The sequence below is a fragment of the Girardinichthys multiradiatus genome, chromosome X, assembly GCF_021462225.1.
Source record: "Girardinichthys multiradiatus isolate DD_20200921_A chromosome X, DD_fGirMul_XY1, whole genome shotgun sequence".
NCBI lineage: Eukaryota > Metazoa > Chordata > Actinopteri > Cyprinodontiformes > Goodeidae > Girardinichthys > Girardinichthys multiradiatus.
Window position 1 is genome coordinate 9,414,045 of NC_061817.1, and position 13,790 is coordinate 9,427,834.

Here is a 13,790-nt window from a genome sequence, read left to right on the forward strand (position 1 = left end):
TGCCCACCGGCTTTTGCAATACTTTGGGTAACTTTTTCATCAATTTTGGAAGGATCTGAGAATACACCATGGCACCAAAGAAAGGTGACACAAAATCAGCTGCCAAGAAAGGCAAGTCAGATGAGCCAAAGAAGGGCGGAAAGGATGACAAGAAGGGAGCGAAAGATGACAAAAAAGGTGGCAAAAAGGCTGAAGAGCCAACGGCAAAGGGTAAGGGAAAAGATGATGGGAAGAAAGGAAAAGGAAAGAAACCTGTCAGTGAGTCAGAAGAAAGTTCAGAAGAAGAAGAAGAGGAGGTTATGTCCGAAGAAAAAGAAAGTGGTGACAGCGAAGAAGAGGCAATAACCAAAAAGGCAGCCAAGGGGGATAAAGGTAAAGGGAAGGCAGCCCTAAAAGGAGCATCCAAAGCTATGGCTATGAAGCCTAAACGCTCATCCCCTGATAATGAGGACGAAGTTGATTCAAAGAGGAAGCCACAAGTTAAAAAAGGCATGGATGCAATCAATCTAAAAAAGATGAGTGATCTCAAAGGAGCCTCCAAGACCATGATGGGCTTGACTGCAGAGGGGCAAAAGAAGAACTTAGTCGTAAAGGTAGATGCAAGATCTCACCTTAAAGGAGCATCCAAAATTCTTACAGGCATTACTGGAAAGTCTTCTCCTTTTAGCCTGCCTTCTAAACAAGCAGAGAAAGCAAAACCAAAGCGAAACCTTAAAAGTACCTCTCGCCTCTTTCTTCGACTTTCCAAAAAAAAGAAACCCCCTACTGGTAGTAAACCACTTCTTGGCAACAGCAAGCTTTTTGCTGGGTTCGGGGGGAAATCTGGGACGGCAGACAAAAAACCTGGTCTGTCTGGTTTCGGCTTGTTTGGAAAAAAAGATGATGCCCCTAAAGAAACCACTTCTAAAAAGACATTAAATCTATCCAACCTAGGAAGTAAAGGTAATAAAATGGCATCTGAGGCAAAGGGATTAGGAGGGAAGTTCAAAGGAATGTTTGGAAAAAAGAAAACAGGACAAGGGTTTAAGAGTAAAAGCTGGATGGTTGGTAGGATGGCTGCAACAACTAACTGGTTGACTGGGAGGTTCCTGTCTTCTATGGGTCATGGTCGCCTTGGGGGACGAGCAGGACGACGGGGAAAAAAGAATCTATCCTATGCTAGCAGGGACACCAGAGGGGGTCACACACATTATTACAATGGGGCAGAGTATGATGATAATTATGGATATGAAGATGACTACCAGAACAGGTGTGGACAACAAGGCTTGGAAAGACAGGCATTCAACTATGACCCAACTGATCCTTACAGAGAGCAACTATACTATGACGATGAAGAGTGGGAAGATGAGTTTGGCTACTATGATGACGAGGGCAACCTCTACTATGATGATGAGCTTTACTATGATGATGATGTAGATAACTATGGTTACGCATATGATTATTATGATGATGAATATGAAGACTACAATGGCCATGAAGGGGCAGAGTATTACTATGGAGAAGATGGATTTCTGTACTCTATAGGACCAGACCCATATGGTTATTATAATGATGCCACATATGGTTTCAATGACTCATATTACCCTGAGCAATATGTGGACTATTTTGACCACAATATGGCTTCTAACTATGGTATGTTAAACTCATATGGCATAAGAAATGACACCTATGATGCAGTCTCAGGGTTATATAATGGCCCAGTGCTAGCATATGCACAAAGTGCTCAAATGTACAACCCTTATCAGCAACATGTCACCATGAATCCTGAGCTGAATCCAGCTGAGACAGGACAGCTATATGGACAGGAACAGTTTTTTTCTCCTGTAGCTGAACCATTTCCTTTAGAGCAGTTCAGAGTCCCAAGGCCTCAGGTTATGTTGTTTGGAAAAGAGAGACTAGAGGTTGAACCTTTGCCACTGCCTCCACTTCATACTCAACTCTCTTCCCAAATGTTTGCTTCTTCCAATCCATCTTTGGCTCTCAACAACCAGGAAATTCTGTCAGATGTACAATTTGACCAACCCATCCCAGCATATCTTTCTGCACAATCTCCTTTGCCCATTGACATAAATCAGCAACTACCCACCATTCCTCTTGGAGACTTTATCCCAGCAGCTATGAGCAATCACCAAGAATACTTTCCTTCTCCTCAGCTAAGTCATGTCCCTTTTACCATTCCTTCTAGTCACTTGTCCCCATCTCCCCTACCACCTCAGTTTTACTCCCAGGTATACCAGGTACCCCTACCACAGGACCTGCAAATCTCACCCGGAGCCTCACAAATGCAGCAACCAATGTATTCAACACTACATTCACCAATGGTCGCCCCTGTGTCAGTGCGAAAAATGAGTCCCCTTCTAACTCCACAGCTCTCATTAAGACCAGGATCACAAAGGGAACCAGTGCATCATTCCCCCCATTTCTCACCACATCCAATGGAGCTCCAACCAGGCTTTCGGTCAGACCCTTACTTTTCTCCTCGCCTACATAGGCACCCTCACCAGGCCTCAATGGCAAGCCAAAGACCCACATCCCCAGTTGAATGGCAGAGAACATCAAGCCCCTCTTCCTCTCCACCACAGTATAGGAGAGGGGTGTCAGTAAGAGCTCAACCATCCTTGACACAAGGAAGAAGCAGAATTGGGTTAAGCAGGGGTCCCTCCACTGTCAGACCCCATTCTCCACTTTCTAGTCCACTGGTTTCGCCCCGAGGATCACTGAGAAAAAGACAAAGTCCACCACCTTCCCCAAGATTATCTTTCAGACAGCAACCACCTCTAGATGCAGTACATCTGCCGCCTATGAGACCGCATACGTTCAAAGGGAGAAAGCAAACATTTATGATGAGGCGTTCGCCTTCTCCACCACTTCCCTCTCCACAAAGACAGAGCCCAGTTCAGCCTGAAGCATCTCATTCTCCATCAAAGTCATTCCGCCCCGCTTCTCCCCATCGTCCCCCCTCACCTTCACCATCACGTGTCTCTGCTAAACCCCTCCCAACCCGTTCCTCTACCCGCAGGCTGAGAGGAGCTTCTGGAGTGAGAGGCCATGTGCCTATGGGAGCTGTGAAACCCTCACCAGCTAATCCTTATTTACAAAGACGCAGTAGACCTGGATCCCCTGTAACTCAGCAAGTAGCCCCTTTTAGGTCATCTATACATAGAGGTCATGCCTCTCCTTCAGGAGGAATAGGGTCTGGAACCACTATGTTAGCTAGATCAGGATCTCGACCTGCAGGTTTTAGGAAAACCAAGCAAGCTGGTACTACCCAAGGAACCTTCCACAGACCTGTAGGTCGGGGACAGCCGCTAGTACGAATGCCCAGAAACCAACAATCTCTTCAGTCAAGGCAGTCATTCATCGCTTCTCCTGCACTGCCACCCGTCTCTCCTCAGCCATCTGTAAAACAGAGTGGTCCTCTTTCTCCCCAGCTATCAATCCGTAGGCTGCAGAGTAGGCCCCCATCCCCACAGCCTTTGCAGCGTAGATCTCCTCTGCCCTCCCGTTCTGCCTCGCCCATGTACCATATGTCTCACCCAGCTTCTCCCTTAACCGATCGATCAATAAGACCCCACAGTCTAGGGCCAGCTTCTTGTCAGCCTCCTGTACCTCAGTCTAATCTTCCTCATGGTGTCCCCCTACTATCAGAAAGTACTACTCAGTATGGCTACTCCCTGATAGAGCCAGGACCATCCCCCATGTTGACCAATGCTTTACCAGGTTCCCAGGTTCTCCTTCAACAACTACCACCATCGCCTAATCTGGGACGTACACTCCATAATCCTTATTTGCACAATGCTGGCAATACAACATCTTTACAAAGAATCCATTCTCCCATACCTGGAATACAGGGAGAGGAATCAGCTATTGTACAAGAGACCCAGATGGTAAACCCATATGGCCCTCAGGGTCTATCCACTGCTTTGATGCAGAATTCTCGTTTACGCACTGCCTCATTTTCATCCCCTCTACAGCACAGTGCCAAATTCCATACAACTGTCCTGTCTCCCTCCGAAACAGCAACACCTCCAACCCCCTCCCCTCTCTCCTCGACACATTTGTCCTCTAGTATGCTTACATCTCAGCTACGTAATGCTTCTTTTGCATCCCCTCTACAGCAAGACCTTTTCCCGGCTTCAGCCCCACCAGCTCCAGCTTCCATCACACATCCACAGGAAAGCATTAGAGGTAGCTCCCCACTTTTCTCTGGAGGACTACGAACTTCCCAGATCCAAGGGTCAATGTTCAAGTTTCCAAGTGGTACTTTGACCATGTCTAAGGGCCCCGTTAAATCTACAGGTACAAATGATGCTGGAGGTAGTGTTGGTAATGGAAGGCTGTCCCCCTCTGTGCTTTCCAATGCTCTGCAGAACCCAAATCTACGACAAGCCACGTACAGGCTACCTGATGGCTCATTGGTCACAAGAAATGAATCTGCTGAACTAGCTTCAGGTCTTTCCTCCTCCTCTATGTTGTCCTCTGCCCTGTTAAACTCTAATGTGCGTAAAGCTACATATAGGTTGCCAGATGGAACTTTGGTTACAAGAAAAGAGCCAGTCCCTGTGTCTTCCTCCCCCATGCTCTCCTCTGCCATTCTTAATGCAAATGTCCAAATGGCCTCTTATCGACTACCAGGTGGATCACTTTTATCACGTCCAGGAGAGAAGACAGAGAGTGCTGAGAATTCTTCATCTTCACTTGGGCTGTCTAGTGCTCTGATGAATGCAAACCTCCGTAAGGCAAAGTTTCAGCTACCAGAAGGATCATCTCTGTTTTCAAGAAATCAACATCAAAGTCCTTCAAGCCCTCTCCTTTCTGGTGCTATGTTAAACAGTACCATCCGCGGTGCTTCTTACAGTCTCCCAAATGCATCATTATTGAGGCAGAGTGGCTGTGCTGATACTTCTGAGCAACATTCACTTGATCTCTCTAATGCTCTCCGCAACCAGAACCTCCGATCTTCTTCCTACCGCTTGCCAGATGGAACTCTCATGACACGTTCTCAGGCTACTTCTTCACCTCAGTCGCTTGACCTATCTATGGCGTTATCCAAAAACCCAAACCTTCGTGGGGCAAAATACCGTCTCCCTGAAGGTAATATCATGATGCGGCTTGGGGCGCCTAGCACTCCTCAACCCCCTAATCTTTCTGGTGCTTTACAGAAATCTCACCTACAGGGGACCTCTTTCCGCCTACCTTCATATGCTGTAGTATCACCACATGTCCAGGGAGCTGGACCTGAACAACACTGGGCACATGGCTCAGGAGCTGAAAGCATACAGGAAGATCTAGATGTGTGGGGGGTTGAGAGAGTACTCCCTAAAGGGACAGTGCACAACCTCAACAAGTGGTCCATGTACGGAGATGGAGAGCTCCCTGAACACTCCCGGAGTCTAATTAGACAAAGAGGCAATGGGGAGGAGCCAGGGCAGTGGAATCTTAACAGAGAAGGGGAACCCCAGGGGCAATGGTTTGACAAGGTAATAATATAGAACAAGTGCTTTCAGCAACTAGTATGGCTGAAGCTGTCATCATAGGGCTAATATGTTAATGACAGTGTTTATACCATAAAAAATGTCACGCATAATATCAATTAAAACAGAAAGAAATTTTGTTACTAGGCATTGGTTCATGTTTTTATTTGAAGGTCAAAAATGTTTAAGCTGTAAGTTATGATGAGCAAATAGAGTAGAAAATAAGGTTTAACATTACTGATGGGTGGTAAACCAGCAGCTGCACAGGTAATAGAAAATCCAGAAGTATTTCACGAGAAAAAAGTTAAATCAAATTCTGTTGAAATCAAATTGCCCATGCCAATTTGTGAAAGCACAGGCCTGTGACTTTGCATCATGTCCTAATTTATGTCTGTATACGTTGGTGTTATAGATGTTTTCAATCAGAAGCATGCCCACAATTACTCACCGGGAGTACAGGGAGGAAGATGGTGTGGAAGATATGACTCAGTTGGAGTAAGTTTTTAAAAATATGTCATTCAGAACACCAAAGTAATTCCTCAGAATGACATAAAACTGCCCACCCTCAGGCAGTGTCAGACATTAAATGCTAACAAACTTCAATAACAAATCTACATTCTGTTTCTTTTTAGAGAAATGCATGAAGAGGGTGTTTTGCTGAATTTAAGAAGAAGGTTTGACAGACAGCTTATTTACGTAAGTATTTAAGAATAATCTCAAACAGACATAACATTTTTGATTTTATAATTTTAAATGAGTATAAATGCTACAAAAAAGGATTTGTACCTTAAAAGATATAATTTTTTTTTGTTGCTTTTTTTGTATTTTCTCTTACATGTTTCAGATCATTAAACAAGTTTCAAGATTAGACAGTGATTACCAGAGTAAACACCTAATGGAGGAAATACGCAATGCTAACCCACCTGCTCCTATTGGGAAATGTAATTGCCCCCTAAATCTAATAACTGGAGGCAAGGAGTATTTTACATTGCTGTGGGAGAATTTTAATCCACTCTTCTTTTCAGAATTGTTTTATTTCCGTTACATTGGAGGGTTTTCAAGCATGAGTAACAAGTCTTTGACCAGGTCACACCAAAATCTTCATTTTTATTTTTTCTAAATAGTTTTGAGCCACTTAGAGATTGAGTGTCTGTTGTACTTTGGATAATTGTCCTTCTTCACACCCAGGTGTGTTTGAACCAATGACTATTCATTCTTCTTCAGCATTTTCCATTAGTGAGAAGAATTAATTGTCTCATCGATTATTGAAAGTCGCTTGGTACTGAAGCTACAAAGCAGCCCTAGACCATCACAATACCACCACCATGCTTGACTGTCAGTGTGATATTCTTTTTTCTGAAATGCCATGTTAGTTTTATGACAGCAGTAATGAGAAGAATACTTCTTAAAGCGTTCCAGTTTGTCTCACATGTCCACGGAATATTTCCCTAAATGTCCTGTCACCACAATATTTCTTTTTTGCAAATGTGAGCCAGGTCTTGCTATTTGTGTTGCTGTTGGCCTACTCCATGTTGGTTCTATTTAATTAATTTCATGATTGTACATGTCAGGCTAGAGAAGTTGAACTTAGCTTTCCAAAAATGTGGTTAATAACAGTTAATTCCTTATTTAATGAAGGGGGCAAATTACTTTTTCACATAGGCCCAAGTTGGTTTTGATAAATAATTATCTGAAAACTGAATTTTATATTTGTACCCTTTATATTCATATTTGTTTTCATGATCTGTAAGGAACCCATTCTTTTCCACCACACAATTTAAATCTGTCCATTTAGTTGTCTACTTTTGTTTTATTTCCATTGCTCATCTTCAGTCACTCTTTATTCATGTCTTCCAGACATACATAGGTAGTATACTGGTGTCTGTGAATCCCTACAAGATGTACAACATTTATGGGACTGATGTTGTGCTGCGGTACAAGGGCCGCGCTCTGGGAGAGCACCCTCCGTAAGTAAATGTCACACTTGTAATTTGGACATAGCAAGCATACAAAACAAACAAGGATTTGCCGGTATGCAGACATTTAAAGCATTGTCCCTGATATGATATAATTGACCGTTACAACATGTTGGAAATTAACAGCAAAAAACAAATAGTTGCAATATATATAGGTTTAATAATGTACAACTAAGAAAAAGATTGACAATAAGAACATATTGGGAATCTCTACATAAAGCTACTAATGTGGACAGGACTGGTCTCCCATACCAGTCATTACTGCAGTATAGAGCTGAAGATATTTCTGGTTGAAAATATCAAAAAAACAACATATGTTGCTTTTTGTTCATTTCTGATTTTATATGTGTTTAGTTGACTTTTCACCTATGACTTTTTGTCTTGCAGGCATTTGTTTGCCATAGCAAATGCTGCTTACTCCAAAATGATGGATGCCAAACAAAACCAGGTCATAATAATCAGGTGAGATATGTACTGAGTCTTTGAATATAAAGCAGGTGATTTTTACTTTAAACAATTAGTGCTGCAAGCCAAATGCAATAAAATAAATGACACTGGTCCTGTTTTTTACTTTTTAAATATATTTAAGTGTACCTCTAAAGGGTATCTGTATCATTTAGTAATTACTTTGAAATTGTTTTTTTTTTTCAAAAAACTTTTGAAATCTTCAATGTTTATGATGTTCTTGGATAAGGAAGTATTTGGTAATTGTTTAAATTACTCTGGTGGCAGAAAAATGCTGTGGGGTAATTTTCTTTAGCAAGGACAGGGAAACCGGTCAAAGCTATTAGTTAGATGGATGAAGTTGAATACAGTTCAGTCCTGAAAGAGAGCTGTTCGAGGGGAAAATGACTTAAGACTGGGTTGGAAGCTCACCTTCCAGCAGGACAACAGCTTTGAACATACAGTCAAAGCTACAATGGAATGGTTTATATCAAAACACCTTTGTGTGTTAGAATGGCCCATTCAAAGTCCAGACCTAAATTTCATTAAGAGTCTTTGGCAAAGCTTGAAAGCTGATGTGTACACATGCTCTCCAACCAAACTGACTGATCCTGAGCTAGTTTGCAAAGAAGAACTGTTAATGGTTTCTGTCTAGACAAGGCTAAATACATATAGATGCCACACAGATTTTTATTTGTAAGAAATGTTGATAATTATGGAACTTTTTGTTTTTGTTTCCATTTCACAGGTATGCACCTATTTGTGTTGGTCTAGCAAAAAAGTAAAATTCCAATAAAATGCACTGAAGTTTGTGGTTGTAATGTGACAAAATGTAAAAAAGTTCAACATTTTTGCCTTTTTCCCTTTTAGGAACAATGGGGATGCTTATATATGCTATTTTATGTGCTTTGAGAGATGACAAGAAACAGGCATGGAATACAAAAAGACCTCTCACACACCTCGAACACTTTAGCCACATTTGGAAGCAGACACCTGTAAGGGAAGCCCAACAAGGTCTGAGCTAGGTGCAGATTGTGTTTCAGAGGTCTGAGTGTTGTGTGTGGACCCGGTTTGTGTGTGCGTGTGTCTCAGCGAGTGCGTGTCAAGGGCTAACTGAGGTCTAGTGTTCAGTGACCATTAACGGCCTGATTCTTAGCCAAGCAACCTGTGAGCTGAAACCTTATGCTGGAAAGTTGTGGAGGCCACAGTTGCCAAACACACAAAAACACACACCATTCTACCTTCGCCTCGTGTTTCCTGCGTAATGGTGGTATTTAGTGCTAATCTGTTTCAGATAGTTTACCTCACAATTGGAATTGAGTTCTTGCCTAATGTGAGCTTAGGCTGTTTTCATACAACTTAGACAGTTAACCCAAACACTCAACAAGCACCGATGAGGCGATAATGAGGATCAAAAAATTCGTGTCTTTGGGGCATTAAAAAAAGTTCTCATTTTAAGAAATTTTAGGCTATTTCTATTTTGAGGAGATTTGTGTTTTTGCTCTTGCCAGGTCTGAACTTTGAACATGTCCATGTCTGTTTCTGCCACCTCATGCCTGGATGTAAGATTTGTTTTTTATTAAACTTTTCTACTCACCATGCTGCTTCCTGCCAGTCTGCATTCTAGGATCCACTCTAAAAGCCACATCCTGACATTTGCAGTTAGGTCTGGACTTTGACTAAGCCATGTGCTTTGATCTAAAATCATTACATCATAGCTCTGGCTATATGTTTCTAACAGGTTTTCTTCCAGGCTTGTCTTGCATTTAGTTCGTCTATCCCTGCTAGAAAGCATCCTCACTGCATGGTGCTGCCACCACTACGTTTCACTGTAGGGACGAGGTTTTCAGTGAGATCTGAAGTTATATGTCTCTCATAGCATATCCAAGGAGACTGTTTTGGGGATTTGGAATATTTATATAGATATACATATATATATCTTTGCAGCACTAGAGGCCTTAGTTTTTCACAGTAGGCAGGCAGGTAGTGGGGTGGAGAGGGGGGAAAAACATACAGTATAAGTCTCTGAGGTCAGGACTCGAACCCGGGACAGCTGCGTTAGGGACTGAGGCACTACGCCATACGCTGTGCTCAATTGTAGAACATATGACCACAGCGAAATGCACGCTATATTTCAGAATCAGAATATTTTTAAAGTTTATCTGGGAAAACATTGAAACCCATGTTTTGTTTTCCTTCCAATATACAATCAATCAATAGTTTATGTTGGTCTGTCACAAATAAAATTAAAATGTAAAAGAAAATGAACAGATATGTATTTTTTGCAAGGCCGGTAGAAGGCAACATGCTACCTTCATTTTAGAAGAGTATAAGGACAATACTTTAAAGAGTTATTGACGGATACGTTGATTGGTGGTAACCGTGTTTCACTGTATTTTAGTGGAGAGAGTGGGTCTGGAAAAACAGAGGCTACCAAATTCGTGCTTCGCTACCTGGCAGCAATACATCACAAGTCCAATCCTATGCAACAGGTATGAACACACACCCTGACATGTACAAACTGGTGCTTATAGAATATTTTATTAACCAAATTAGTGGATCTGTAATGCCATATATTTTTTTCTCTTTTATCTCTGATGGCTTTTTGCGGGGAAAGATTGAGGTAGTCATCCCTTCTGAGTATCTTGAGCTTTACCTTTTACAACTCATCTACACTAATTAGCATTGACACTTGCAGTGTTTTGTTAGTGTCCATGTTTTATTAATCATACTTGAACACTAATGTGCACACCCTACATTCTGAGTGATCCTTATTGTGTTCTGTGTTTATTTTCTCATGTAATTCTGCTATTAAGTTTCTTTGCATAAAAATAATCTGTGAAGCTAAAACGTCCTGAGTTCACATCAGATTGAGAGATTTTCCTTCCTTTTGCTTAGTTTTGGTTGACGTTAAAGTGTAACACATTTATCTTTCCCTCCTTTCTGGGTAGTTTGCTGACCTCAAAAAAAAAAAAAGAAAAATCCAATCAAAGCAGACTGGAACTTTTGGGACAGAGCACTTAAAGTCAACTTGATTTTTGCATCTTTGTGCACAAAGTGAATGGTAGTTTGTTTATTCAAATGGACATTTAGATATAGGATATGTCCCAGACGTTCCTCAGAGTTTAACTTCTGTTTCCTCATACTTGATAAGGCATTGTGATGGACTCATGCAGTGTTATCATAGCCCCATCACACTTTTCTGTAAAAGCTTACATTTTATTGGCATAGGCAGATATGCTGCCTTATATAAATAATGCTCCAATAATAATTTGGCCATTGTTTGATCACCAGCTAAGCCAGGATGCTATGGATATTTTAAACGAGTCAAGAACTTCTACAACTTGAGCTCCACAGCTCTCACATGCCATGCATACTGCATATGTGTGCTACTGCCACTGCATTTACACAAGTGCTAACGAAATATCACAGTAATAACCCAACATTAACACTGCTTAATGTCATGCAACATTGTAGCAAGCTGTGGATATGTTTAATTTAGAATACCTTGTTCTGAATGGAGGTGCAAAGTTGCTAGAGTTACAGCATCAATATGTACCTCTGCACCTTTGCAGCTCATTTGATGAAGGTTGTTTTCTGGCTTTGTGTTTGAACACCTGGTAGATTCTTGAGGCAGCGCCTCTGCTGGAATCCTTTGGAAATGCCAAAACTGTGCGAAACGATAATTCCAGCCGCTTTGGGAAATACATAGAGGTCTATCTGGAGGAGTGAGTATGGAACAAAAATTCAGATTTTACAATAACTCTTTTGTAATTCTACTCATGTTATTTTTTTCCCCTGTCCCTGTTTGTCTAGTGGTGTAATCAGTGGTGCCATAACCTCTCAGTATCTACTGGAAAAGTCCCGTATTGTCTTCCAGGTAACATGTGCTGATACAGATTAGGCATTATGTCTTTATCTCCTGTAGTTCTCTATTGAATGACCTGCTGATGTCTGCTTCAGGCCAAAGATGAGAGGAACTATCACATCTTCTATGAGATGCTGGCAGGTCTTCCTTCTCAGCAGAAGCAGGGGTTCTACCTGCAAGATGCTGAAACCTACTATTACCTCAATCAGGTAGAGCACAGTGGGCAGCATAGTGTCTTCTTTGCAGATCATATTTCTTCAGTTTCCTCTTCAGTTTGAACTCTGTCTCTAAATAAAGGGAGGGGACTGTTTGATTAGAGGGAAGAGCGATGCAGATGATTTTCGACGTGTGCTCTCTGCCATGGAAATCCTTCACTTCACCCCTGAGGACCAGTCTGCGATCTTTAGAGTCCTCTCGTCCATATTGCACCTGGGCAATGTTTACTTTCAGAGACATGAGGTAATACTCCATGTTGATTGCTATTTTGCAATTATCAGTAGCTCTGCAGTTTGTATTTAGTTACTTTTTAAATTAGGCTAAATGAGGTATGAGCTGAAGAAAACAGTGAGAGCAATCCAGGTTTGAAGAGAGAAGTTCTCATTGAAGAGTTATGCTGATTGCTAACCAGAGCAAGGCCCATTTAAGAGCAAGTTTTGTTGCTAGGCTAATATTTCACCACTAGCCAATTGAGACAACTAGAAAGAAGATCCAATGGTTTAACCTTTGCAGTTATCATCTGTAGAACACTGATATTGTGTTTAATTTATTTTGGAAGTAAGAGATCTCAGAATGATGTTGCTCCCAATTGAATGGTATTCAAGCTGCAAGTTGGAGAACCAGTGGGATTAGCATTTTTCTCAGAGACCAGGATAGTGCTGCCTTTGATTTGTCTCTCACAATGGATCTGGGAATGATGCCACAGCCAAGCTGAGCATGTTTTGTTTATTAGCCATTTTGATAAATAGATAAACCAATTAAATTCAATTCAATTCAAAAATACTACGTATCTATGCATTACCAGTTTTTTGTGTGTGTTTGAATGCATAAAATGGAGAATAATATGTTATCAGCTTGTATTGCTAACAGTAGCTAGCACCAAAACAAATAGCAACTATATGCACCCATAATGCTCTCAACTTAGGTGTGATGTCATTTCCAAATCTGAGCTCCTAGACTGCACCCAGAGATCCTAGACTTTTCAACTGGGAACACACAAAATCCGACATCTAACAAAAAAACTGAACACAGCATTGCTAATACCAGCAATACATGACAATGTATTTCTCACTACTCTGCACTTTCATTTATTCACTTAAAGAGGGTTTAGATCATATTACACAGAGCTTACTGAATGGGATACAAACAAAGAAACAGTTCATTACGGCAACATCCACAGCATTTTGTACAAGCGGCAGATATGTTGGATTTTGAGGTCAGTGTTGGTGAGAAGCCTCCAATTTTGCAAGTAAGGGTTCCTATTTCAAGTTTGCATTTCAGTTGATTTCTTTAACTTGGACTTCAGACATTCTGAATGTTTGGTACCAGTTTAACTCACCATGATTCAAAGCAGATATGTGGATTAATACATTCTGGAGCCTCAACACAAGCAACAACCGCTTGTAATGAACCTACAGGGGTTGGACAATGAAACTGAAACACCTGGTTTTAGACCACAATAACTTATTAGTATGGTGTAGGGCCTCTTTTTGCGGCCAATACAGCATCAATTCATCTTGGGAATGACATATACAAGTCCTGCACAGTGGTCAGAGGGATTTTAAGCCATTCTTCTTGCAGGATAGTGGCCAGGTCACTACGTGATACTGGTGGAGGAAAACGTTTCCTGACTCGCTCCTCCAAAACACCCAAAGTGGCTCAATAATATTTAGATCTGGTGACTGTGCCGGCCATGGGAGATGTTCAACTTCACTTTCATGTTCATCAAACCAATCTTTCACCAGTCTTGCTGTGTGTATTGGTGCATTGTCATCCTGATACACGGCACCACCTTCAGGATACAATGTTTGA

The 13,790-nt window shown here is 41.5% G+C and overlaps 1 protein-coding gene across 1 annotated transcript in view; it reads left to right on the plus strand.

Annotated features, from left to right (window-relative positions):
• Positions 1 to 68: 68 nt before the first annotated feature.
• The window catches only part of LOC124863186 (unconventional myosin-XV-like), a 79,945-nt gene continuing 66,223 nt past the window's right edge, over positions 69 to 13,790 (plus strand). The window contains exons 1-11 of the mRNA XM_047357454.1: positions 69 to 5,480; positions 5,887 to 5,969; positions 6,107 to 6,170; positions 7,332 to 7,441; positions 7,838 to 7,912; positions 10,296 to 10,386; positions 10,512 to 10,517; positions 11,519 to 11,622; positions 11,711 to 11,774; positions 11,858 to 11,971; positions 12,060 to 12,221. Of these exons, the coding sequence (XP_047213410.1) occupies positions 69 to 5,480; positions 5,887 to 5,969; positions 6,107 to 6,170; positions 7,332 to 7,441; positions 7,838 to 7,912; positions 10,296 to 10,386; positions 10,512 to 10,517; positions 11,519 to 11,622; positions 11,711 to 11,774; positions 11,858 to 11,971; positions 12,060 to 12,221 (6,285 nt within the window). The remainder of the gene's footprint in view (positions 5,481 to 5,886; positions 5,970 to 6,106; positions 6,171 to 7,331; positions 7,442 to 7,837; positions 7,913 to 10,295; positions 10,387 to 10,511; positions 10,518 to 11,518; positions 11,623 to 11,710; positions 11,775 to 11,857; positions 11,972 to 12,059; positions 12,222 to 13,790) is intronic.